The sequence below is a fragment of the Bubalus kerabau genome, chromosome 1 (assembly GCF_029407905.1).
Source record: "Bubalus kerabau isolate K-KA32 ecotype Philippines breed swamp buffalo chromosome 1, PCC_UOA_SB_1v2, whole genome shotgun sequence".
NCBI classification, from domain to species: domain Eukaryota; kingdom Metazoa; phylum Chordata; class Mammalia; order Artiodactyla; family Bovidae; genus Bubalus; species Bubalus kerabau.
The window spans coordinates 73240479-73268267 of NC_073624.1; the positions used below are offsets into that span (position 1 = coordinate 73240479).

The following is a 27789-nucleotide window of genomic DNA, read 5'->3' on the forward strand; positions in this document are numbered from 1 at the left end:
TCAAGTCTTTTGGAATTATTTTAAATACTTGAGCCTTACTTTTTCATCTCGCCTTGATTTCCCATTTAAGGGACTGCACATACTGTATGAGTGTTTGGATGATTTAATTGTGCTCCTAAAAGAGTATATCCTACTTTGTTCTATTAAGCAATTTAGAATCTTTTTTCAAATGCACTACAAAAAGCCTGTATGCATATGTTGATAGAATTAAAAATTAATATTTTCCATCTTAACTGGATTTACTTAGGGCACAATATACCTTTGTGTTTATAATGCTTATAAGTAGTAGCTGCCGGTTTAGTTCCCCTGCCTTCCCCCATTTTTATTCATAACTATGCAAGAAACCTTCCCTGGTGGCTCAGACAGTAAAGAGTCTGCCTGCAGTTCGGGAGACCTGGGTTCAATCCCTGGGTGGGAAAGATCCCCTGGAGAAGGGAATTGCTACCCACTCTAGTATTCTTGCCTGGAGAATTCCATGGACAGAGGAGCGTGGTGGGCTACAATCCATGGGGCTGCAAGGAGTCGGACACAACTGAGTGATTAACGCTTTCACTTTCATGCAAGAAACCAAGACGATAAGACCAGTAGTACTATTGGAAAATTAAGAAAGGATGGACAAAACTGAGCAGCAGAATTACTATAGTCATCATTTAAGTTTAAATTCCAAACTCCCAAGTAAGGTTTTAGGGTGGTTAAGGGTTTTTTTTTAACCTTTGGCCCATGTGGTCCCTAGAGGTTTCATGGATGGGCTTCAGTGGTCTTCTAAATTCCCTAAAATTGTATCCTTAATTTTACATATTCTCCTGGGGTTAATTCCAGAAACGATTTTAAACATTTTCCTAACATAGAATAAAGGTGCTAAACTAAGTTAACAGTTAATTGTAAAAACAGATCAATGAGATGTATATTATACAGTCAGCCCTCTGTATGTGCAGGTTCCACATCCATGGATTCAACCAACCTTAGATCAAAAATACTTGGAAAAAACAATTTCCAGAAGGTTTGAAAAATCAAAACTTGAATTTGCTGTACTTGAGAACTATTTATATAGCATTTACATTGCATTAGGTATTGTAAGCTAGAGATCATTTAAAGTATGTGGGAGGATGTGCATGGATTACATGCAAATACTATGCTATTTTATATAAGAAATGAGCATCCAAGGATTTTGGTATCTGAGGGTCCTGGAGCCAATCCCCTGTGGATACTATCTTTGAACTGATTGTTCAGAGTATACTGAATTGCATAGCATAGTAGTTAAAAGCTTAGACAGGCTTGGGATCCAGATTCAGTAGGTTCAGATAGCAGTTATGCCAGTAATTGGTTTTAAAACCTTTGACAAGTTCTCTCTGCCCCAGTTACCCATCTTTAAAATGAGGGAAATAATGGTAACTACTTTATAACTAAGAATTCAGTAAGTTAAACATGAAAAAAGCTTACTGTAGCATCTGCTTATTGATAAGAACTATTGTTTAGTCACTAGGTGGTGTCTGACTCTCTTGTGACCCCATGCTATTTTTTTTTTTAATTTAATTTAATTTTATTTTTAAACTTTACATAATTGTATTAGTTTTGCCAAATATCAAAATGAATCCACCACAGGTATACATGTGTTCCCCATCCTGAACCCTCCTCCCTCCTCCCTCCCCATTCCATTCCTCTGGGTCGTCCCAGTGCACCAGCCCCAAGCATCCCCCATGCTATTTTATATACTCTTTTGTAACCTGCTGGCTTCTCTGTCCATGGGATATTCCAGGCAAGAATACTGGAGTGGGTGGCCATTTCCTTTTCCAGAGGATCTTCCTGACCTAGGGATTGAATCCAAGTCTCCTGCTTGGCAGGCAGATTGTTTACCACTGAGCCACCTGGCAAGCCTCGAGTAGCCATTGTTACTGCACTGTTTATTCCATACATGTAAAGGTGACACCTCCTCCTTCCTTCCTGGCTCTTTAAAGCCCTTCAGAAGATTCACAAGTGTTCAGAGCTAAGAGAAATCAAAACGGGCATTAAGAATCTATAATAGAGATTAAAACTTCATGGTACCTGCTGCTGCTACTGCTGCTAAGTCACTCTAGTCGTGTCCGACTCCGTGCAACCCCAGAGACAGCCTCCCACCAGGCTCCTCCGTCCCTGGGATTCTCCAAGCAAGAACACTGGTGTGGGTTGCCATTTCCTTCTCCAATGTGTGAGAGTGAAGTCGCTTACTCCTGTCAGACTCCTAGCGACTCCATGGACTGCAGCCTACCAGGCTCCTCTGTCCATGGGACTCCAGGCAAGAGTACTGGAGTGGGGTGCCATTGCCTTCTCCATCATGGTATCTAATCATGTGTAATAATTCACACTTAACTTCCTTGAAGTTGTCTAGAGCACTTCACTTAGGGGGTGCCATAGCAATTAGGAAACTTTCATCATAAATTGCCTTACCTGTATTGTATAATAGCCTCCAAAAGCAAACACCCCAATAATTGTCTCAAGGGTGAATCTCACCTTAACAAAGCCTCACTGAGGCAAGAAGACAGGGATTTGTATGTCTTAACTATGGAACTACAAGTTTTATGAGGCCTGGTATAGTTTTGGGCCTAACAGTTTATTTAAATCTTAAATACTAACATTAAATGCTTCACAAACGGCTTGATCTTCCAGAAAAAGTATTTCAGTGTTCCTCAATACAGTAAACATTTTGAATCAAGGCCTTCAGCTAATCACATTTTCTCCCATTCAACTTTGAGATGTAGGTTATACTGTTATAAGGAACTTGGACTCAAGGCCTTCTCCTTGGCATTAGATAGGGGTGAACTAAAATTAGTGGGAATTGTAAGCAGTGAATAGACCATTGTTAGAATGATTCCATCATTAAACATTGTTTAAAAGTTTAATAATGTAAATTCCTTTGTAACATTATAGTGGACTTTTGTTATCTCCATTTTGTACCTATGATATATGATAAAAACACGCTTAAGGACTTAAGTGTTAGTTGCTGAGTCGTGTCTGACTCTGTGACTCCATGGACTGTAGCCAGACAGGTTCTTCTGTCCATGGGATTTTCCCAGCCAAGAATACTGGAGTGTGGTGCCATTTCCTTCTCCAGGGGGTCTTCGCCACCCAGGGATCGAACCCAGGTCTATCGCATTGCAGGCAGATTCTTTACCTTCTGAGCTACCAGGGAAGCCCTAAAAAACAGGCTTAGGTTAAAAAACAAATTGTCTAAAGCCAGTTCAGTCGCTCAGTCGTGTCCGACTCGGCAACCCCATGAACCGCAGCACGTCGTCATTAGCAAAAAGCTCTGGGACTGCAATCCAGGTCAGCTCCATTCAAAAGCCTCTGCTCTTAAACCACTCTGCCACAGTTTCCTTCTTTCACTCCTGGCACCTGTAGTTCTCACCTGGAAAGGACTCCCGCCTTCCTCCTCCTTCCCTCCGGAATTTATCCCTCAGCAGCAAAAGGCTCCTGAGCCTCTAGTGCTGAGAAAGGTTGCAGTGCTGTCAGTGGGCCAGAGGGATCTCTAGGGAATAGCTGCTTGAGCTCTCAGCGGCACAAATATTGCAGGGCACCTGATTTTAGTCCCTAGATTCTCCACTACTGTCATTTTCCAAAGCAAGAGTACTGGAGTGGGTTATCATTTCCTTCTCTAGGATGTCTTCCTGATCCAGGGATCGAACCTGGGTCTTCCGCGTTGCAGGCAGACACTTTACCGTCTGGGCCACCAGGGAAGCCCAAGAGTGAGTAAAGTCGCTCAGTCCTGTCCGACTCTTTGCGACCCCGTGGACTGTAGCCTACCAGGCTTCTCCGTCCATGGGATTCTCCAGGCAAGAATACTGGAGTGGGTTACCGTTTCCTTGCCCAGGGGATCTTCCCGACCCAGGGATCGAACTCTAGTCTCCAGCGTTGAAGACAGACGCTTTAACCTCTGAGCCACCGGGGAAGCCGGGAAGCCCAAAATGCAATCTAAAAAGATAGAATTAAATGAGCTTGTTTACACTCGATAATCTGGCTCCCCTGCAGCCAACGTGGTCTTCTTCTTTACGTACGAATCTATCCCTGCAGCTATGGCTCCGCACGTGTCAGTATTCTGCATAGTTGTGATTATTATATGTTTGTAATCATCGGTCCCTATCTGTCTGTCCCACTATCACTGCACTGGGAGACGCGGCGCAATTTGCCGCGTGGGAATCTGAATTCTTGCGCTCACTGCGCAGAGCTCTCCGGCTTTACCCTCAGAGTAAGCGGGAGACAGGCGGTGGATGTGGACTGGGTCGGACTCAGACACCCACCCAGCCTCCTGGATCCTCGTCACAGAAAATCGCGGAGCCAGCCGTGCGAGCAGCCTTGGCAGCAGAGGCTGAGGCCCAGGCCGATCCGGCGGGAGTGCGCACGCGCACCCGCGCGCCGGCCGTCGGTCACGTGGCCTCTGTCCGGGGCTTGCGAAGCCGGAAGTGGCCTGAGGCGCAGGGAGGCCGCGGGAGCCCGCTGGCGGTGGAGCGGCGGAGACCGGGCAAGGTAAGCCGGGACGGCTTGGGCGGAGGGGTTGCAGACGCGTGGGGCACGGGCTACGGAGCCAGGCATGGCCCGCGAGAAGCAATCCCGCCCCCGTGGGAAACTGGTGTGCTGAGTCAGGGCGGAGGCGGGGCGGGCGACCCGAGGAGCCTAGCGGAACCCGAGGCCGAGCCCTCCCCGACCCTGGCTGGGCGGACACCGCCTCCAGGGTGGCCGGGGCGTGCGAAGCCGGCCGGAATGGTCCCGCGGGCCGGTCCGCTGCGTCTGGACTCTTCGCCCCATGGCCGGCCCTTTGACCCGGGCCCTCACGGGTCTGGTGTCGTTGGGCACCGAGAAAGAGGATGTATCCGTTACTGGGGTTGGGCCCTGGCCGCCCGGGCAGGCGGGCATCGATGCCCCTTTCCCTTGGAGTTAGACTGGCTGCTTTCTCCTGTCTTTCCGAGCGTGAACGCGATCGTTTGATTTTTCAGACGATTAAAAAGACATGTCATTAGGGTTTTAATGAAAACAGCAGGGATTGGCTCACCGGAAGCTAGAAGCCGAAAACGTTTTTAATGAACATACGTGTAATGCAAATTCCCAAACGTTTCCTTTGGGAAATGGCTTACGAGTGTATTTTCCAGCCCGTTTCCCGGGCGTTTTCAATAGGTGTCCTCAAAACAAGTTCTCCCCAATAATTGTCAGTGCGTAACCGAAGGCCGGCTTTTTTCGCTGTAGAACGCTGAATGTTATGTTTAATAAATGATTCACGTAGTGGTAGAGTTTGGAAATCCTGGAACTTTGTCCATATGCGGCGTCACCAAGCCGGTTTTCATCTATGGACAAATGGTAACTTTCAATTTGGACGGTATAAGGAAGTAGACTTAAGGCAGGATCGCCAATCCCGTACTTGTTGAGTGCCTGCTTATGTTGTGTCAAAATTTTGGAAAGATTTATATAGCAAGCACCTTCTAGGTGTGCTGAGTCATGTTTTAGCATGCTGTTGTTGTGGGATAATTGGTAGATAGTTTGAAAAGGCATTTCCCCAATCATTGTGACACCGTAGCTTAATATCTGCATATGCTGCTGCTGCTACTGCTAAGTTGCTTCAGTCGTGTCCGACTCTGTGCGACCCCATAGACGGCAGCCCAGCAGGCTCCCCCATCCCTGGGATTCTCCAGGCAAGAATTCTGGAGTGGGTTGCCATTTCCTCCTCCAATGCATGAAAGTGAAAAGTGAAAGTGAAGTCGCTCAGTCGTGTCCGACTTGTAGCGACCCCATGGACTGCAGCCCACCAGGCTCCCCTCTCCATGGGATTTTCCAGGCAAGAGTACTGGAGTGGGGTGCCATTGCCTTCTCCATCTGCATATAGAGAGCCTCATATCTTAGCTGATCAATGTGTTTTATATTACCCATTAGATGTACATAGGTACCTAATGATATTATTTGTCAGTTATAGTTAGCTCAAGCAGCAAAGTTACATTAATTAGGGAAGCTTTTCATTCTTGAGAAATACTTGAAGATATTATTGAAAAGATATTTGAGAATTTTATTACATCAGTAGCTGATAAATGTGTATTTCATATTTTGAAAACAATCTTATTTTTACTGCTTATTTCCCATAAATTACTGTATATAAAATTATTTATCTGAATTAGTTGGGGGTAAAGTTATATTCATATATCTTAATATACAAAGATTGTTGAAGTTTGGACCCTGTCCATTCTTTGTGTTCTTAACCCTACTTGGAATATTGGCATTCATTAATTCATTCCAGAATATCTATTTCTGACTTAACTGTGAAAGGATGTTAAGATTAAATGTGACATTACATCAGGTTTAGATTGGCATGGTGGAACAAGTGTTTATGCTATTTAGCATACCTCATTTTTACTCCCATCATGGAGCACAAATATTTACAATATACTTATAGATACACAGTTTTAGAATATTGAAGGACAAGGGTAGGGGTATTTTTTTTTTTTAAGACTTTTAAGATTTTTTTAGAGCAGTTTTAAGTTCACTGGAAAATTGAGCAAAAGGTACAGAGATTTTTCCATATAATTCTTGCCTCTAAACAAGCGTAGTCTCCCCTGCTTATTTTTAAAGACTTGTTAATATACACTAAGTATGTGTTTATTTATATATTTGGAGGTTGGAAAAACTATCCTTAAGTTAATTTCAGAATTTGTGGCTGAAAGGTCTCTTTTGAATCCGGGTTGTCAGGCTCTGGGTAGAGGAAATTTTAAATTAGGAAAGGTTATGTAGTGGCGACAGTTGTTTTCGTTAGTGTTGCCTTGCACCTGAAAGAAACAAAGTTATTTTTTTCTATATTTCTGTTGTATTTTACCTTATTTTATTTAAAACACTTTAAAATATGATGCATCAGTGATTAATCTCTCAAAACATTTTAAGGAGGTAAATTATCACTTTCATTGACAGAGAAAAAATTAGAAGGAAATAAATATTTTTTTCAGCCCTGTGAATTAAACTGAATATATAAGATGTCATTGGTTAAAGCTTTTTCAGAGCCCACACAGCATTTTAGTCTTTACTATTGCTGGAAAGTTAGATTTTTATTGGACTGTTTGTACACTTCAATTTAGCAGTAAATTATAGGTGCTCTTTCTTGAGAATAAAAGTAGCTAACATTTGTTTCTTAAATGTATTATTCCCTTAAAACAAGCATGCAATTTTTTTTTCTTTTCTCTTAGTATAACAGGAGGATCGCCTGACCACGCCGAGATGCAGAGCACTTCTAATCATCTGTGGCTTTTATCTGATATTTTAGGCCAAGGAGCTACTGCAAATGTTTTTCGTGGAAGACATAAGGTTGGTACGGAGAATTCTGTGAAAGCACTGTATGTGTAGTTTTCTGAGATGCATGCTTACACTTGGTGGGTTTGATTATTTTGTCTAAAGAGAGTATGTGTTTCTGTGGTTATTTAAGGTATTGCTGGTGTCAGAGGCGGTGTTATCTACCTAGTAGTGGCAGAGGTCATGTGCTGGGGAAAGGAGAAAAACAGAAGGTTGTATGAAAAAAGGAACTAGGGAAAATTAGTGTTGGCCTTTTGGCTCTCTCCTCCACCTGGTCCTCCTGCGGTAGAGAGTGAGCTCACTGGCAGAGTTCAGTGCGGCGGCGATTTGGGGTAGGAGGCGGTAGAGAGAGGCGTGGTGAGGAACAGATGGGAACTTTTGAGGGGAACCCCCAGAAGATTCTGCTGTGCTGTAGTAAGGCTTCCTGCCCCTGAAGTAAACCAGCATTCTACAGAGTAGATTGGTGTAAAGTGAAGTTATCAACAAGGAGCCCAGGTTTCAAAGGCTATATCCTGGTATGAGGTAATCAGAACTGGTTAGTGCAATGGAGAATAGAATAAAAGGGCTAATCCCAGAGGCATTTCAGGAACCAAAAGGACTCTGTCAGCTTCTATACTGGAGAATGAAATGAAAGATAATTAAAGTCATTTAAAAATGAAGAAATTTAAAATCATTAAAATTTCTGTTCTGGGAAGGAAGCTGCAAAAATAATAGAATAAAAACATCCTTTTATGATGCAAATAATCATCCACTAGTTTTTCAGCACTAAGAATTCAGCCCAGGAGCTCAAAACACTTTAGTAAGGAGGAGTTTCTATATATTTTTCTGTAGCCTTGAGACCACCCGTCAGTTCTGTGTGTGACAATGAAATAAGTGTTCACAGAGGGGTGCTATTTCGTCTGTGGCTCTTAGGGAGTGAATCAGAAGTGTTGAACAGTTTTTAGCTTTTTTTTCACCTCCAGTTTTTAGAATTATCCACACATTCCAGTCCTTGATCAGATTCATAGTGATCAGCCTTGAATATTCCTGTCCTAGAAATTGTTTTTGTTTTGTGCAGTGTGCCAAGAAGAGAAAATGGGTGGCAGCACTGGGTGTAGCAGTGAGACACATCTGACCCTCTGTCTTCCTATGACCCAAATTAACTTGTCACACTTACCTGGTATATGTCAAATACTTTGAGTGGACCTAGTGATTTTAGCCACAGAATTTATTAAAATCATTAAAATTTTAATGATTTTAAGTACAGTTCCTGCACGAAGAGTTTTGGGTTTAGTAGCAAGGTGGCATTGGAAGGAACATATATTAGAAACTGAGGGAGTGACAGGTATTCAGTAGTGATAGGAACTGAGGGAGGCATATTTAAAGTGCCTGAGGCTAGTAAATATCTATTTACTAGTGCCTTTCCTTACTTCCTTACTTAGATATCCAGTGCCCTCATGTTAGTACTTACATTTAGTAGGTGGTATAAATGCCTGATGACTGAAAGAATGAGTGAATGAGGACGAACTACAGTAGACTACCCTGACACGACCTGAAGTTCTTCAAAGGAAGTAAAAATGTTCTTTATCCAATAGAGTTCAAAAACCTCAAATAAGGATTTGAGAGGCATAAGAATTGACTTATAATATTGCCAACATCTAGTTTAGTATTCAAAATGTGTTTTGAGAAACCATATTTGTTCTCAGTGACATCAGTTGGACTATACCCCCAAAATCCTGCTTCCCCCTTAATTACTGCTTGTTTAAGGATCTTTAATTGTATTAGCTAAACCCTTTTTATGTTATTGCTGGGAGTGACCAGGTCCCTAAATTTACTATTTGTTATTCAGGGTATTTGTTGTTGTTATTGACTAGTTGCTAAATTGTGTCCAACTGTTTATGACCTCATGGACTGTAACCCATCAAGCTCCTCTGTCCATGAGATTTCCTAGGCCAGAATACTGGAGTGGGCTGCCATTTCCTTCTCCAGGGGATCTTTCCAATCCAGAGATTGAACTCAGGTCCCCTGCATTGGCAGGCATATTCTTTACCACGGAGCCACCAGGAAGCCCTGTACAAAATATGAAAGTGAAAGTGTTAGTTGCTCAGTAGTGTCGGACTCTTTGTGACCCCATGGACTATAGCCCGCTAGGCTCCTCTGTCCATGGGATTCTCCGGGCAAGAATACTGGAGAAGGTAGCCATTCCCTTCTCCAGGCAGTCTTCCCAACCCAGGGATCGAACCCAGGTCTCCTGCATTGCGGGCAGATTCTTGACTGTCTGAGCCACCAGGGAAGCCCCATACAAAGTTTATTACCTACTTAATTTGTCTCTTTTTCATTAAGTTGCCTGGAGCTGCTACCGTGTGTGGATGAATGTATATGCGTGTGATAACTAGGTGAAGTTAAAGGGGGGAGAGCTTTAGGAAGGACATGTTGACCTGCACATTGTATATATGTGTACTCGTGAATCTGTAAATATTATTCGTAGTGCTTTGACTTAAGGACAGTGACTGATAGGTGACTGTGCAGTTGAATGGAGGGAAACTGGGACATGCTGTCACGTATCCCAGTGAACTCAGGGGTATGTTTAGACCACAGAAGAGTGGAAAATACTGGCCTTGGTCACAGTGGATACATTGCAGCATTGTGTTATTTCCCCTGCTTGCTCCTTTCTTAGGATTCTCCTCATTTCAGACTAAGTTTAAGACAAATGTCCTCAAGAAAAATCTCTGTCGGGTGGTAATAGATTTGACAGTGTTCTTATCCTGGCTGATCAAATGGTAAAACAGTATGAATGAGCCCTGGTTAAATTGTTCCATTTTCATTCTGTCTGAAAACAGTCAGTGGGTCTTTTCCTCTGGAAAGAGTATACGTGTATTTGGTGTGGAGGGAGCATGGGAGAAAGGGAGGAGTGATCTCATCACACAGATGATGGTCTCCACAGAGTGCACTTAAGACTGAGCTTGTTAGACAGCTAAATGGTCTTAAGAAGAAGATCATGAAATTCTAAGATGAGGGGAGGAGGGCGACGAGATGTAGGTGGTTAATCTGGGTGGGAAGCTGTAAAGAGCTTCAAAGCACGAAAAGCGCAGGGTCCTCAAAGACAGAGAGCCATGAGAAAGCTTTACCTAATGCATGCTTGAACCCCAAGCTCATAGAGGAAACGAGCTTTCCACTAACTCTAGGCGGGTTCAGCCTTGGGTTGTGGGAAAAGTAAAGTTAAACTCAGAGAATCTGGCCTGAGTGATTGGAAAGAGGTGAGAGGGTCTGCAGGAGAGCCTTTAAGATTAATTCTTTGAAGAACATGAGAATGTGCTGTTCACCTGGAATGAAGCATGTGTTTTGTACTTCTAAGATGCCTTCCCAATTTCGGCTATGCTTTGTAATTCTGTGTTTGATGTACTTCAGTGTGCCCTGAGAGAGCGAGACTTGGGCTACCGCAGCTGTTTTGGTGAAGGAAAGGAAATGCCTTTGATCCTTTAGAAATTATGTGGGAAGCAGCAACCTGCCCTAGTCATCTAGGTGAAGTTGCAGAAAGTCCCCAGCAGCAGCCATGGTGCAATCCAGCAAGAAGGGTGTGCTCTAACCTTACTCTTAACTCCTCCACTTCCACACACATACATTTTATCCAGCTAGGGAATCTTAAAAGTTAATTGCCTTACTTTGAGATTCTTACTAAAAATTTCATATGTGGAATATAATCTTTATAATCTTTCTCTTCCTGCTTTGATTAGTTTAAAATTATTAGTTCCCAGAGAAACCTTGTGAGTTTCACTATTTCTCATTCAAAATACGTGTTTGCCTTTAGTATTGTTGACTGTCTTTGCCACATGTATCACAATGGAAGCTTTATTTATAATATGAAAGAAAATAACCTTTTCTACATTCCAAAGCATACTATTTGAAATAAATATTGAGCAGTTGATTAATGTATTTTAGATTTTAAAAAAAAAGATCAAGAGTCCTAGTACAAACTACCAATGCTTAAAAATATTCAGGGTGTTCTACAAAAAAGATAAATTGCTGTATCTAGTTCTAATGCTACCTTTTTATTTTCTTTATATTATAAGTAAATATAAGCTTTCTCTCCTTTTCTTAGAAAACTGGTGACTTATTTGCTATCAAAGTATTTAATAACATAAGCTTCCTTCGTCCAGTGGATGTACAAATGAGAGAATTTGAAGTGTTAAAAAAACTGAATCACAAAAACATTGTCAAATTATTTGCTATTGAAGAGGAGGTAAGTCATCAAGCTTTAGTTAATCCTGTCATGTTTATTGTTGTTAATACAATTCAGGAGAAATAATGTAACATAAAAATTGTTCTATAAAGAATGGGTTTTTTAATGCTGAAAATTAAGGCTTATACCATCAAATATTTATTCTCAGAAACAGATATAACAATGGAAATTGTTGGAATGGAATGGAATATAACAATGGAAAGTCTCATGGAATCAGAAAAAGTAGTTTAAGTAATAAAAGAATATACAATGTGGTTACCAGTATTATTACTAACAACAAAAGCTAAGTGAAGTTAAATTGACATAATTACATAAGGAGAAAGTCAAACAATGCAAGGAAGGCTTTATAAAAAATCTTTGGAATCCAGAGAGTGATATGTGAATCCAGTTGTCAAAGACAGAATTGGTTTTAGTGGGAATCAGTGAAAATAAAAATGTCTTTAGAAAAATAGAAATCTCATTATTATGGGTAATCAAATCACACCTTTTTGAAAAACAATTTGGCAGTTTATATTCCTTATATCAGTGATTTCATTTTTAGTGATTACTTCTTAGAAAGTAATCAGAAATGTAAGCTATAATTTTATGCACAAAGATGTTCATTGCTGTCCTGTTTATAATAAAAAATGGTTAAATAAATTAGAATGTTTGATGGATAGTTAGCCAGAGTTAGCGATACTGAAGATTAAAAGCATAGCCCTCTGGACTGCCAAGTCTGTTCAAGACTCTTACATGAGCCGCAGAGGAGTTTGACAAACTGTGCAGTCAGAGAAGTCCCCACCAGCCTGTTCATTCAGACACGAGCTGCAAGTTCAGGAGTCTCCAGGGCCATCTTCCCTTAAGATCAGCTGGCTGCAAATTTGGGGCTTCCCATGACTGCCCTCAGATTTGATAATTTGCTAGAATGTTGAATGACTCACAGAACTCAGGAAGGCACTATACAGTTGACCCTCAAACTGCACAGGTCCACCAATAATAATATGAATTTTTTTCCACTAAATATGTACTACAGTACCACACAATCTGAGATTGGTTGAATCTGCAGATATGGAACCACAGATACAGGGCGTTGCCTGTAAAGTTACATGTAGATTTTCTACTGCATGGAAAGTCAGCACCCCTGCCCCCTGCTTTGTTCAAGGGTCAGCTCTACTTACAAGTTAGTATCTTAGCAAAGCAAAAGGATATAAATTAGAACTAGCCAAAAGAAGAGATCCATAGGGCCATAGGACAGAATATAGGAGGGTTCTAAACACGAATCTTCCTTTCCACGAGGATACGTTATCCTCCTGGCATTGATGTATGATATGACAGTACACACAGAGTACTGTCAACCCTGTAAGCTCACCCAAGCCTTTGGTGTGCACAGTTTTTACTGAGGCTCAATCACATACTCCACATGGCCGAACTTTAGTCTCCAACCCTTCCTGTGGGTTCTGGCTAATTCCTTAGCCTCCAGAAGTCGAAACGGAAGTGCACGTCCTAAGATCCCCATCATAAATTACATTTTTAGACCGTCACGTGGCCAAAGCCCCCAGATAGAGACACTTTTAGCAGATAGGACATTCTAGAGGCCTACTGAATCAGCTCCCAGTAGCCAAGGGCAAGCGCTAGACCTCTCTAGCTAAAATTAATTCTGTGCTGCACAGTGGTTCAGTTCAGTTCAGTTGCTCAGTCGTGTCCGACTCTTTGCGACCCCATGAATCGCAGCATGCCAGGCTTCCCTGTCCATCACCAACTCCCAGAGTTCACTCAGACTCACGTCCATCGAGTCGGTGATGCCATCCAGCCATCTCATCCTCCGTCGTCCCCTTCTTCTCCTGCCCCCAATCCCTCCCAGCATCAGAGTCTTTTCCAATAAGCAGTAATAAAAAGAAATATTTAACAAAATTTCAGTCACCTGGGAGCATGCTTATATATAATGTTTTGTGAGAAAATCAGTATTAAAAATTATATGCAGTATGATCTTGATAAATATACAGTATGGTGTACAAAGTGTTATGTGTCTATAATGTGATTTGTTACGTAGAAAAAAGACTGAAAGGAAACATACCAAATATAAACATAATTATCTCGGTGATGAAATTAGAGATATTTCTCAAATTTTCAACTCCTCAGAACTCAGTTATTTCATTATTTAAAAGCAACAGCTTTTTTCTTTTAAAATTATTTCTTTCATACTACTCAATAGTAAAGAAGTTTTTAAAATATTTTATAAATTTATTTTGGGGATATATAGAAAAAAAATATAAAAGGAAGAAAGAGTAAAAAATGATAATGACTACTGTACTTAAGATTCATTCACATTTTCAAGTTTCTGAAATGGGCATTATGTTACAATCAATGTGTATTTGTAAGTTGGTAATACTTCTTTTTTTCCTCTATAAAGCTATTGTTAAATTCATGTTGTATCTTATAATCAATGGTACATTAAAATCATGGTTTAAAACAGATTAGCAGCTCAGATTCCTATGAGCTGACTAGAACTTTGCTCTAAGGGGACCACTCAATTATTCTGCTACCTATTTTTTTTAAGGCTAAAACTCGGGGAACTCTCTGGCAGCCCGGTGGTTAGGGCTCTGGGCTTCCACTGCCTGGGGCGCAGGTTGAGTTCCTGATCGGGAAACTAAGATCCCACATGCCACATTGTACTGCCCCCCAAAAAAGCTAAAACTCCCTTCTTTGAAGTAAAAGTAGTGAAAGTGTTTGTCACAAGAAGAACTCAAGTGTTTTAAGAGATTCATGACAAAAACTAATATCCTAAATGTACTATTATGTATTAGAAATTAAACAATTTTGAAAGATCCGTTATAACATTGTAGCAGTGATTTTCTAATTGGATTTAGCCAGCTTTTACTGTGGTTTGTCTTTAAAGACAAATCCAATTTTAATATTAATTTTGGAAAGTGTTAACTCTCATCTGTACAGTCAACAAATATTTGACAAACCCTAGGTAAAAAGCAGTTCAAAATACCTTCATTATTGTAGCGAATCCAACTTTTAAATGAAATCAGATGAGTATTGGCATATATTGAAAATTTATTTTTTCGATTTCCCCAGTCAGTGATTTTTTTTTTCCAGACAACAACAAGACATAAAGTACTTATTATGGAATTTTGTCCATGTGGGAGTTTATACACTGTTTTAGAAGAACCATCTAATGCCTATGGACTACCAGAGTCTGAGTTTCTAATTGTTTTGCGAGATGTGGGTATGTTTATTTGTTTATATGATTATATGTGTGTAAATATAATTTAATGACATAAGAATTTTTAAAAATAAATTTCCTACATTCAAAGCTAAAGACCTTTATGGAGTGCTTTCTTAGATATGATATCAAAAGCACAAGTACAATAAGAAAAAAGTAGATAAATTTCATCAACATTAACTTGTGTGTGTCCAAAGGACAGAGTCAAGTAAAAAGACAACTCATAGAATGAGAGAAAATATTTGCAAATCACATGTCTGATAAGGAATTTTTATACCAACAAGTCAACAATAAAGAGACAACCCGATTTAAAAATCGGTAAAGGATTTGGTAGACATTTCTCCAAAGAAGATATGCAGGTGACCAACAAATATATAAAAAGAGCATTAGGCATTAAGGAAATGCAAATCAAAACCGTAAAGAGATGCCACTGCATACCCACTAGGATGGCTAAAATCAAAAAGACAAAACAAGCGTTGGTAAGGTGTAGAGAAATTGAAACCCTCGTATTCTATTGGTGGTATTGTAAAAAAAAGTGCAGGCACTTTGCACAGTAGACTGACAGTTCTTCAAAAAGTTAAACAGTTACTATAGGACTTATCAATTCCATTACTAGGTATTCATCTAAAAGAATTTAAAATATTTCCACACAAAAACTTGTGTACCAGTATTTATAATAATAGCAACAACAAAAAAAGGAAGCCCAGTATTCACCAACTGGTGAATAGATAAATGGGGTACATACAGTGGAGTGTTACTTGTTTGCAACAAGAATGAAGTAGTGGTACATGCTGTAACGTGGATGCACCTTGAAAAATTATGCTTAGTGAGAAACACCAGACACAAAAGGCAACAGTATTTGTATGATTTCATTTATGTGAAATGTTCAGAATAGGCAGATCCTTAGAGACAGAAAGCAGAGTAATGGTGGTCAAGGCTTTGAGAGGAGAGTGGAGTCAAGGAGTGACTGCTAATAGACATGGGGGTTCTTTTTACATAATGGAAATGTTCTGAAATTGGTGTGATGGTTTGTATACTCTGTGGCTCTATACTAAAAACTGCTGAATTGTATACTTTAAAAAAATGAGTTTTATGATATGTAAATTTTATCTCAATAAACCTGTTATTAAAAATAAAAAAGAATATGACAGCCACGGGGAATAATATCTTCTTGGAAAGAAATGAATCAATATTTGAAGAATAGGAAAAGCCCAGTGTTATAAAGTATGAGGTTAGTGGGAATTCTTGAAATTGATACTGGAAGCAGTAGAGACTACTTAGGTTCCTAAGTATACTGGTAGTCCCGAGTTTCCATAATTGAATGTTGATATCTTGAAACTTATTTTTATATGTCATGCTTGGACATTAATCTGTCAGCTGTCAAACAAATGGTTCAGACTATCATTCTATGACACTGCATGTCAGCCCAAACAATTTCAGCAATTTCTATTAATTTTTTTTTTTTTTACTATATTATGTATTGAGTCTTGTTTACTATTTTGTGGAATTTTTTTCCCCAAAGTAAAAATTTAAATTATGGTGAAAGATTATTTTTCTTGGAAATTTGTATTCTTGGGTTTAGGTAGATGGCCCACAGGTATATGACAAAAAGTAATTCAGGAAGTCATAGGCTTAAGATCATTGTGTTCCATTTTCTTGACAGTATTTAAGAGAGACTGGACTCTTCCTTAGACCATATTGATCCCTGTTCTTCTAAAATTTCTCATTACTCAAGCATGAAATACAAAATCTAAGTATAATCTATTACTTCTTTGATAAAGATGACTTTGGACCAACTTATGTAAAAACTTACATTGAGTGAATAAGAATATATTAATGTTCATTAGTGAATCTGATGCACACACACATACCTACTTATGATTTCCTTTGTTTTATATTTATTGTTGAAGTGGGTGGAATGAATCATCTCCGAGAGAATGGCATAGTTCACCGTGATATCAAGCCAGGAAATATCATGCGTGTGATAGGGGAAGATGGACAGTCTGTGTACAAACTCACAGATTTTGGTGCAGCTAGAGAATTAGAAGATGATGAGCAGTTTGTTTCTCTGTATGGCACAGAAGAATATTTGGTAAGTCATGCATCATTAATAATTTTATTTTAAGAAGCTGGATATATTTTAAATATGGGTAGTTGGTCAACCAGATCACTCTATAAAATATCTTAACTCTTACGGCAAAAACTAAATTTTCTATTCTAATGCATATGGTATGTAATGCGGAATCAGGTATTGGTTTCTAAGGGTGTTGCTTTTACTAATGTTATGCATCTATGTTAAAAGAAAGAACTATCTGTACACTCTAGAAGCATCTAGCTAGTAAAGGCTTCCTTATTTGGATCAGAGCAGTTAATATATTACAAGCTTGTTATAATACAGTTCCCTGTAGAGCAAACTTCATTATAATTCTGAAGAAGACTCTCTTCAGGGAGGCTGGTTACTGAAAGATGAAAAGAACCATTATTAGAAGCACACACAAAAAAATGAAATGCCTCTAAAAGATCTAACTTGAAATACTAGAAAACTAGAAAAGCTCCGTGGTTGAAACAGTTTATGTAGATGTGTTTGTGTGAAGTTAGTAAACATTTGAAACACTTAAGAAGTGTTTCAGGGGCACTTAAAAGGCACTTAAAAATAAGTACATTTAACATGTAATCAGAAAGTTTATAATATATAGCTGTCACTAATTGGTTATGGCTCTGAGTTTTATTTTAAAAGTCTTAGATTCTGTGACTTTTTTCCAATTGGATTCTGCGGTAGTAATTTGATAATTTGAATAAAGTCAAGGTGCCCCTATAACTTTATTCAGATTGTTCTAACTCGGGCATGCATTAAGGTATCTTAACTTGTTCTATCAATATGTAACCACTAATTAATCTGCAGTTGTATTTTGATAATCTTTTATTAAGAGTACTTAAAAATGGGGACTTCTCTGACAGTCCAGTGGTTAAGACTTCACACTTAGAGTGCAGGGGCACGGGTTTAGTCCCTAGTCGGGGAATTAAGATCCTGCTGTGCAGTGCAGCCAAAAAAAAAAAAAAAAAAACCTAAAAATGGATTATATTCACCCAACAGCTATTTATGTACAAGCATTGTTGTAGGAATTGAGACTTCTGTGGTGTACCGGAAGTACATGATTTCTGCTCCTGTGGAACCTACAATCTAGTGAGGACAGTAGACAAGTAAATAAGATAAATTCAGATGATTAAAGTGTTGGAAAGACAATAAGGTAGCAAAGCAGAAGAAAGATAGCTGGGGAAAGCTTCCTTTCAATCTTAAGTCAACTGATACTTTAAGGATGAAAACAAGCAAGCCATGCAAAGATCTGGGGGGAAAGCAGCATTACAAGCAACTACAAAGGCCTAAAAACAGAAGTGACCTTGGATGTTTGAGAAACAGAAGGGATGACAGAATAGCTGGACCTAGTGAAAAGGCAGGTGATAAGAATTGGAGAAGTAAGCAGAAGCCAACCAGAGCACAGACTGGTGGTTTCTACCCTGTATGATCACCCCCTGTTAAATGTTTTACAATATTCTTTTCAGTATCTTGAAATTCTTAGATAATATAATCAACCAGCATACCTAATTAAAGGAAGAGCATAGTATCTTAATATAAAGGAAAATGTGATAAAATCATAGCTATTTAATATGTAAAAGTTTACTTATCAATTTCAGTAGCAAACAACTGAAATAATTAGATGCCTGTACCGTGTATGATGTTACCTCCAGTGCACATGCAGTGATAACCTGTGTACTGAATTGGTGAGTCATATTATCATAAGTCTTGTTACTGACATCATTTTCCAAAGCACTGAAGAATTCCTGATAAAGTTTCTAACTTAACAAAGTAGATTTATGTATATTGCATTCCTATAGCTACAAAAATACTGTTTACTTTATATTCAAAAATACACTGTTTACATATAAAATGAAGTGAGATCTTTATAAACAGACTTCTTAGCTGCACAGATATCTAGCAGGATATTCAAAAGTCATGCAGGAAGTCAGCATGTTCAACAGGATGTCTCTCATCTCTGGTCTCTGCCCACTAAATTCCAGTAGCCCTTCCCAATGACTGTGGTGATCGAAAGAAACAACGGCAGTACCATACTAGCCTTTGTGAGGGTGATCCCTATTCCCGACTGGCGGTCTTTCACTTAGTCGCTGAAGGCCACAATTTAGCCTCTGCCACTAACAGACTTGTAAAATGGAAAGAACACAACATTAAATAAACTAACTTCCAAGTCCATGCTGATCTCTTGGCTGAAATTTTACTGTAGTCTATTTTCCTATTTCAGGTTATTCCCAACTCTGTTTTCTAATAGATTACACCAGCAGTTATGGTATGAGACACACACAGCCTGAAACTCAGCAGTCTAGAAATATTTCTATTTTTAAATGAAAATTTTTCTCATTTTGGAATTCCCAGACCAGATGTTGAATCTTCTCCTTTTTATGTGTTAAAGACCAAAGGAAGCACCAGCATTTTTTCTTCTACTGTTTTTAATATAATGGCTTTCTTAATATGAATTACCCAAAAAGTTCATTCGGGTTTTTCCATAAGATAGTGCAGGAAAACTCAAATGAACTTTTTGGCCAAACCGATTTAACCTGAGAACCTAGAGTAGGTTTGTCCTTATGCTCCTGTCCCAGATGCAGGGGCCCGGGCACAGTAATGCTAATCCCTGTGCAAATACAAGTAGCACGTTCAGGAGAGAGCCTGTGGACCCAGATATGTCAGACCAGCACGCATCAGGCCATTCGCAGCTACTCGTTCTCAGCCTAGGGAAGGCTTCCAGCTGTACTGTTTAGGAGCTATATTAGTGCACCTTTTGAGGAGGTCCCACTTTGTCTCCTTTTAGAATCGCTGTATCTGCTCTTCCCAGGTTGGCAGCCTCATGTTCTTTGAAGATCAGGCATGTCCAGGTACTCTTGGCCTCTTCACAGCACCATTGATAAAGTAAGAACCTTCTGCTAGGGCAGAGGTCTGGCTCGTGCTTCTTTAGACAATAATGCCTTATGTACTAGGCCACAGAATCAGCAAAACCACTCAGACCCTGTGTATCTGGTAGCCATGTTCGGACATACGTCTTAAGCCCCTCATGCTTGCCACCTCTTCTAATTTCTCATTAAAATGTATTTCCCAAAAAAGTCCCATCCATCCCCCAAAAAATAATCCAGAGCTTGTGACCCTTCGAGAGATGAATTCATAAACTGCATCATTTACAGTAGAGACACCCTCCCAGCAGTGTTATCCCAGTCCCTTGGGCCACTGCCGTATACCACAGTGTCATAAGGCATTGTTTTAGTTTGGGATCATTTGGGAGATCACTCTGCTCTGGTCCAGAGTACACTCTTATAGTTTATCTACCAAAAATCTTGATTTACAGCATGTAATTTACATAAAGACAGTGTCACGGAGGCTAAGCATGTATGACCTCTGGCTGTCCTTTGCAGAGCTTAATGTCCATAAGAATCTCTGTCTGGATCTGTAAGCTCCTAAGCCACGCCCTATAAATTCCATCTGTTCTTCACAACTGTATCATAGTGTCTTCTGTGCTTAAGGACCATGTGGTGAACATCAGACCAGCTACTTATCTGAGTTGCTGTATCCTCCAACATACCCAATCAGGCTAGTCCTCTGAATTCATTCTAGAAATTTAGTTTTCATCTTAGAGCCCTTATGACTTGCTCACATGGATTGCATGTGAGGTATGAGGGAAAGGAATTGAGGCTGCCTGATATGTTTTGGGTATGAGCAACTGGGTAGATGATGATACCATTTACTTAAAGGGTAAAGATTAGAAGGAAGCAGGTTTGAGTCAGAAGACCAGGAGTCTGTTTTTGATACCTTAAGTTTAAGCTACCTTTTAGACATTTGAGAAAACTGTAGGATATATGAATCCAGAACTCAGGACAAGAAATGGTTTGGAACATTAAAGGATATAGGTAACATTTAATGCCACAGGCTGGAATGGGAGATGAAGAAGTAAGGCAATTGTCAGTGTGGACGGCTCTTTTGAGTTTTGCTATGGAGGGAAGCAGAAAATTGAATGATGGCTTGAAGAGGTTGTAAGGTCAATTTGGGGTTTTTTTTAATGGGAGATATGAAAGCATGTGTGTAAGCTGAAAGAAATGAGCCAATAGAAAGGGGGGAAATGATGCATAAAATAAAAGGGGTAGTTTCAGGAATTGATTTCTAGATTTGATGAGATGATATGATGGGCCCCACAGCACAGAAGTGGCGCTAGTGGTAAAGAACCCGCCCGCCAGTGCAAGAGACATAAGAGATGCAGGTTTAATCCCTGGATCGGGAAGATCCCCTGGAGAAGGAAATGGCAACCCACTCCAGTATTCTTGACTGGATAATCCCATGCACAGAGGGACCTGGCAGGCTACAGTCCATGGGAGTGCCAAGAGTCAGACACGACCGAAGCAACTTGGTACAGCACAGGTGGAAAAGTTAAGCCTTTGATAAGAGCAGTTCCATTGTAACTGGTTCTGAAAACAGATTCAGGTAGGTTGGCTTTTGGTAAAAGATATAAAGGAGAGTTGATCTCTTATTGCTTCCATTTTCTCACTGTAGTATGAAGTGAGGTCATCAAAATTGAGGGTCTAAGGAGGTGGTATTGGAGGTTTGAGGAGAGAGAGCATGATGTGAAATAGTCTTTTCAGATTGGGAAAGTAAAATTATTGGGAAAGTAGAATTTCCAGACATTATTGAATACCTATTTTTGTGTAATGTATTTCATAGAACACAAGTTAGTAGCTTTTTCTTTTCTTTTTAAAGCATCCTGATATGTATGAGAGAGCAGTGCTAAGAAAAGATCATCAGAAGAAATACGGAGCAACTGTGGATCTTTGGAGCATTGGGGTAACATTTTACCATGCAGCTACTGGATCACTGCCATTTAGACCATTTGAAGGGCCACGTAGGAATAAGGAAGTGATGTAAGTGATTTCTCCATTTAAAATTAGAAATAATTTTTAAAATGTATATGTCTTACTTTATTTCATCATGTTAGAAAGGTGCACTACTGAATATTGATCTAGCCATCATTTCTGATATTTTAAACTATTTGATTTTTTAGTAAGAGTACAACCTTATAAAAATGTATAAAGATACTATTTCATACTGTGTTTAACTATCTTATGTACAGAGTGTAAATGGCATCCATATTTGGTCCATCCAGTCCATATTAAAAATACTGTGCCTTCTGAAATTTATTTCAGCACTATTTAGTCCTTTTTGTGTGCTTATTAGTTTTTTCTTCCATATAACTAAAAAAAGTAAAAAATACTTGCATGAAGTAATAGAACCACTAATAGAATTAGTGGATCAAAAAGAAATACGAACTGACCTGATTTTTTTAACTATTTCAAAAATAACATTTAATGTAATATTATTTTTCTAGTGTTGCTGTTTCAGTCTAAAACATTTTGCTAAATGCATTTTACTAGTACATTATACATTTATGCAACTGCCATAGTTACTAGGAAATTATTGCTATATATGAAGTCACTGTTATAAACCAAATAATGGAAGAAAAGAGAGGTGGATTGTTAGATGTAAAATTTATGATAAAACTCATTTGTACATTGGCTGCTCATCTTTCTATTTTGAAAGAAATTAGTGGTTGATCTTGCCTCATGAGAAATAGCCAACCTCTGTACACATAAAACTATAAGGTGAGGTTATGAATGTTGTTCAGTTCAGTGAAGTATAACTCACTTGACAGCCTTAATGTGTTCAACTGTTCTTTTAGATTTTGACGTTTCTCTCAGATCTTTATATATTTAACACTGCCTTTTATAAGTGGAGCTTTCCTAGTGGCTCAGATGGTAAAGAATCTGCCTACAATACAGGAGACCCAGGTTCGATCCCTGGGTAGAGAAAATTCCCTGGAGGAGGAAATGGCCACCCACTCCAGTATTCTTACTCTTGAAAAATTCCATGGACAGGGGAACCTGCTGGGCTACAGTCCATGGGGTCACAAAGAGTCGGACATGACCGACTAACACTTTATAAGTAATAATCACAAGTGTAAACATAAAATCTTTGGTCTTATCTCAGAAAATTAGGAGAAGCATATTTTTTCTTTTGTTTGTTTGAGGAGGTAAAACTAGTTTAGCTGATACCATGACTTTTGCTAAAACCTGAATGTTTTCCAGCAAGGAAAGCATACATATTTGTGGGAAGAAGTTATCCATTAGTGTACTGATTTTGGTATAGCATCATCACAGCAGAGTCCTTTTTATAAAATCTCTTCATTAATGAAGGCTTAGAGTCAGTTTCTGTCTTTCTTCATTAAACATAAAGTGTGCCCAACAGTTAATCATGCTTTGCTGTCATAGGTGTTTTAAAGCAGTATCAGCATGTATTGCTGCACTAAGAATGGGTTAAATAAAAGTGTAATGCTCTTTAATAAAGGAAACATGACTTATAAACAACTGGGAATACCTGGTACATTCTAATACCATTGGAAGAATTTTTTTCTTTAATTGCACAGAAACTAAACTTTTTATGAACATTGATGCTAATGAATGTTCAGAAGCGCTTTAAGAAATAATAAGGATTGTTTTGCTTGACTATTGAGTGATGTATTCCTCTCACATTATAGGAGTGTTGATCCCTCAGAATCTTATTTACATGTTAATAAATATATTTAGATATGTATCTTAACAAAATAAGTTTTTTCAAGAGTTTATAAGCATTACCTTAATTAAGAATTCTGCCATTCATTCTGTTCACATCTCTTCTTGCATTATTCTCACATATCTCTACTTAACTTCTCCACAATCTGATCCTTCTCACATGAATGCAACTTATTTTTCACATTAATTTCCTTCTTTGAAAAATCTCTTAGTGCAGAAATCCTGGCTGTCTCTACTGAAGAAACAGCAAGCAGCTCAGATCAGTTGTTCTGGTTTCTTCTACTTTTTTAAAGAGTATGTTAATCTGCTCAGAGCACATTTATGTAGACATTAAACAAATCAAAAATTATGTCAGAAATACTGTCTATAAACTTGCATAAGATTCTGATGTGTTATGATTTACATTTTCATCCTGAAGGCATGAACCTCTTATTTCTCTCCTAATTTCAGATTTTGTTTTAGAAAGGGCTGACACCTGTAAGGCTGCTTTCATTGCCCCACCTCCATCATTATTAGTATTCTTTCACTTCTTCATTCATCTCTGTCTTGACTTCATCTTTATTTTTATCACCATCATCAAGAAACAGATTAAGTTTGGCTTTTAATTTTGGTACACACATCTAATCCTGTAATGTGTATATATTTTCTCAATATGCAGAAACTTTCTGATACTGTGGTATGTATAGTTTTATCTTTTTTTTTTTTTTTTAAAGAAAGCTATTGTTCATTCTGTAGTGATTTCATGGTCCAGTTGACTGTGCCTTTGGATGATATGAGTAAGAGGGATTAGATGCTTTTTTCCTGGTCTAGAGACATTCTGTAACATAACTTTTTTTGTGTTTGCTCAATTTTTTCAGATGGAAAAATGAATATTTTTGTTGTGAACATCAAGATGCTGTTATATGGCACTCTGAGAACCCAAATGAAAATTAATTATGGCATATGTAAAATAATCGTACAGCCACTATTCTACTTCAGTCAGTCAGATTCAAAGTGTTTTGATTGTTTTATGGATCCTGTGAACATCAGTCGCAAAGTTTTGTCTAGTAGATAATTGTAGGTGCAACTGAGGAAGTATATTTGCAGAGCCCTTTGATAGGCTATGCAGTAACAAACTGCTTATTTTAATCTGCTTTTATTCCTCCCAAGGTATAAAATAATTACTGGAAAGCCTTCTGGTGCAATATCTGGAGTACAGAAAGCAGAAAATGGACCAATTGACTGGAGTGGAGACATGCCTGTTTCTTGTAGTCTTTCTCGGTAAGTACAGTGTTATGTACCCTGTTCTCTTTGGTGTTGGGATCTTTGTTGATTAAAGTCACCAATACTTAAGTGTAGTTTTGTTCTTAATTTTTCAGTAAATGTTATTAAAGCATGCATTGATTTGTAATTTTCATCTTTGTGGAAGTGTAAAGATTGATTTGAGTCTATGTAAATAATATTGCCAGATCTCTTTTAAGACATAGAGCATACATGCATTTTTCAGATTGCTAATCACTGGTCTTAGAATTGTGTCCAGTGTGGGGTTCCAGCTTAGGACTTCGGTGTCTCTTGTGCTGACCTTCATTATGGCCGAGCACAAATAGTGGTACAGATAGGAATAACTAGAGTTCTAAGAAACAAACATTGAAGAAGTCTAATATTACCCTCATTTTCAAAAAGTAAACCTATTATTCAAAAGGTAAGAAATAACAGTTTTCTACTGCTTTTTCCAGCATTTCAAAAGTTCATATGGGTCTTAATATAGCAGCCAGAACTCAAATTATACATGAATCCTGTTATCACAGAGAGAGATTTAAGGTAAAGGAAATTAAAAGTAGAGAGTAAATTTTTTTTTCTGTTGTATATCTTTTTTTATTGACGTATATTTGATTTACAAAGTTGTGCTAATTTGAGAGTAAATTATTTTAGATTTTACTCTGGAAATAAAGCCAAGGCAATCATCAGTATTTAGAATTTGTAATTACTGAATTACTTTCCATTTTTCTTGAGTGTGGGGATTGTATAATCCACAAGTGAACATATAGGTTATGTTTTATTGGTTTAACGCCCTTTAGAATCTGTGGGTGCTTTTTGTATTACTTTCAGCATATAAGTAAATATGTTTATTCAAAATATTTATTTAGACTGTACATATATAATATATATACCACAAGTTAATGAAATATATTCTGTCATTTTATGTATTGATATCTGTGAAAACTCATTTAAACCAGTAGTTCCGGTGCGGAAATCATTTTTGAAAACCACTGGCCTGACAGTTTCATTTTTGTGTGTTAAAAGTCTCCAAAACTAAATTGTGTCATGCAACTAGAATTACCAAGAGAAAGTCACTTTATTGGAGAGCAGAAATTCAATGTTATAATAGTGATCTGTGTTAAATTTTGATTTAAAAAAGTACCCATTTGGGAAATCTCGGGCAAAACTGATAAAATTTAAAGGGGTCAGGAAATGAGCACTCGCTGTTTAATGTTTAACTATATTGCTGACATTCACACAGTGTTTTGTCAGTCTGAAATATAGATTGCATATTTCAGAAGTGTAGCAGGCCTTATCTGTCTAATTATTCTTCAGTATACTAAGTTATAAATTTTTTTATAAAAATTGCTTAGGTATGAAAGTATGTTATATGATTTTTTTAAATACTAAAGACTTAGAGTACTAACAGTCAACAATGAAAACAACTACCAAAAATGTAAGAACTACAGAAAAAAGATAACCATCTTCTTTCTCATATGTATCAGTCAAAACTAGATAGCCAATGAGACAAATCTAACTCAGCTGTGAGTGAAAACAGATATAAGTGAAACATAGATTGACGTTGTAATTCAAAGTTCATGTGTGTATGTAACTCAGAGCTCCACTGAATCCTCAGATTCAGATTATCATCAAGACTTGGTGGGCTTTCCTGGTGGCTCAGCAATAAAGAATCCACCTGCAATGCAGGAGATGGGGCAAAAGACCTGGGTTTGAGCCCTGGGTAGGAAAGACTCTCCAGAGAAGGAAATGGCAACCCACTTGAGTATTCTTGCCTGGAAAATTCCATGGACAGAGTCCGGTGGGCTACAGTCTGTGGAGTCGCAAAGAGTTGGACACGACTGAGCACGCACATGCTGCGTACACATACCTTAAAAACTGTTAACAGACAGTTATTTCATTGTCATGTAGTCAAGAATATATTTTTAAGATGACTTGAAATTCCATAAGTGAATCTATTTAAACATATTTTAAAATTCAGGTAGTACGTGAGAAAGAATTAAGTTCTTTCCATTCTTTTTTTTTTTTTTTTTTTTAATATTTAAGTTTATTAGTCAAAGATTGGAGGCTTCCCTAGTAGCTCAGACGGTAAAGCATCCACCTGCAGTGCAGGAGACCCCAGATTCAGTCCCTGGGTCAGGAAGATCCTCTGGAGAAGGAAATGGCAATCCACTCCAGTATTCTTACCTAGAGAATTCTATGGACAGAGGAGCCTGGCGGGCTACAATCCATGGGGTCACAGAGTCAGACAAGACTGAGCGACTAACACAGTCAAAGATTATTCTTAGTTTAATTGGCATTAATTGATTGCTAAATGATTATAGTGATTTTCCTTCTTGAAGAAGTATGCTACAAAAGGCATATGAATTCAGCATAAAAAATTAGATGTTGGAGTGACATGTTAAAAGGACATTAATGACCCTGAAGTTAAACCATTATCCTCATGACCATAGGGTTCCAGTCAACTGATCTCACCTAGATAGCCATGTATATACAATGTTAGGATGTTTAGAAAAGTGAGGAAACTAGGGAAGGAGAGAATCAAAGAAAATAACATGTAAAAGCCAACATAAAAATACCATAACCCCTGGTTCATTGACAAGTAATATTAAATCAAGGTTACCTGGCTTTCCAAAAAGTTGGTAGATTTTTTACAATTTTAAATTAATCTTATAATAGTAATAACAGTTCCTTTGATTTGTTGGTAAATATTATGATTTTGTACTTAGATTCTTCATGTACTCTTTTCAATACTATTTTAGGGGTCTTCAAGTTCTGCTTACTCCTGTTCTTGCAAACATCCTTGAGGCAGATCAAGAAAAGTGTTGGGGTTTTGACCAGTTCTTTGCAGAAACTAGTGATATACTTCACCGGATGATAGTTCACGTTTTTTCACTACAACAAATGACAGCTCATAAAGTTTATATTCATGGCTATAATACGTAAGTACCTCTTTATATTTTTTCCTATATCATGATGTTATATAATAGTTACGTATCTTCACAAATCAGGTGAAGAAAAGATGTACCCATTTCTGGGTAGAAAGTGTTAGAAAATGTTTGGGTGCTTAGTAAATTACTTTTCACTTATCTTTGAAGTAAAAAGATTAATTTTCTAAAATTTACAAGTAAGCTAACTTGTT

The 27789-nt window shown here is 38.3% G+C and overlaps 1 protein-coding gene across 3 annotated transcripts in view; it reads left to right on the forward strand.

Moving 5' to 3' along the window:
* Positions 1-4344: 4344 nt before the first annotated feature.
* Positions 4345-27789, forward strand: part of TBK1 (TANK binding kinase 1) — a 43348-nt gene continuing 19903 nt past the window's right edge. Inside the window, exons 1-8 of one of the 3 annotated variants that reach the window (XM_055579671.1) lie at positions 4345-4497; positions 7188-7305; positions 11369-11509; positions 14591-14720; positions 16628-16809; positions 21526-21686; positions 24540-24650; positions 27410-27589. In XM_055579671.1, coding sequence (XP_055435646.1) covers positions 7219-7305; positions 11369-11509; positions 14591-14720; positions 16628-16809; positions 21526-21686; positions 24540-24650; positions 27410-27589 — 992 coding nt within the window. In that variant the 5' untranslated portion in view covers positions 4345-4497; positions 7188-7218. Of the gene's footprint in view, positions 4498-7187; positions 7306-11368; positions 11510-14590; positions 14721-16627; positions 16810-21525; positions 21687-24539; positions 24651-27409; positions 27590-27789 lie in introns of those variants that run through there. The other 2 variants (XM_055579674.1, XM_055579675.1) reach the window with 2 other exon arrangements.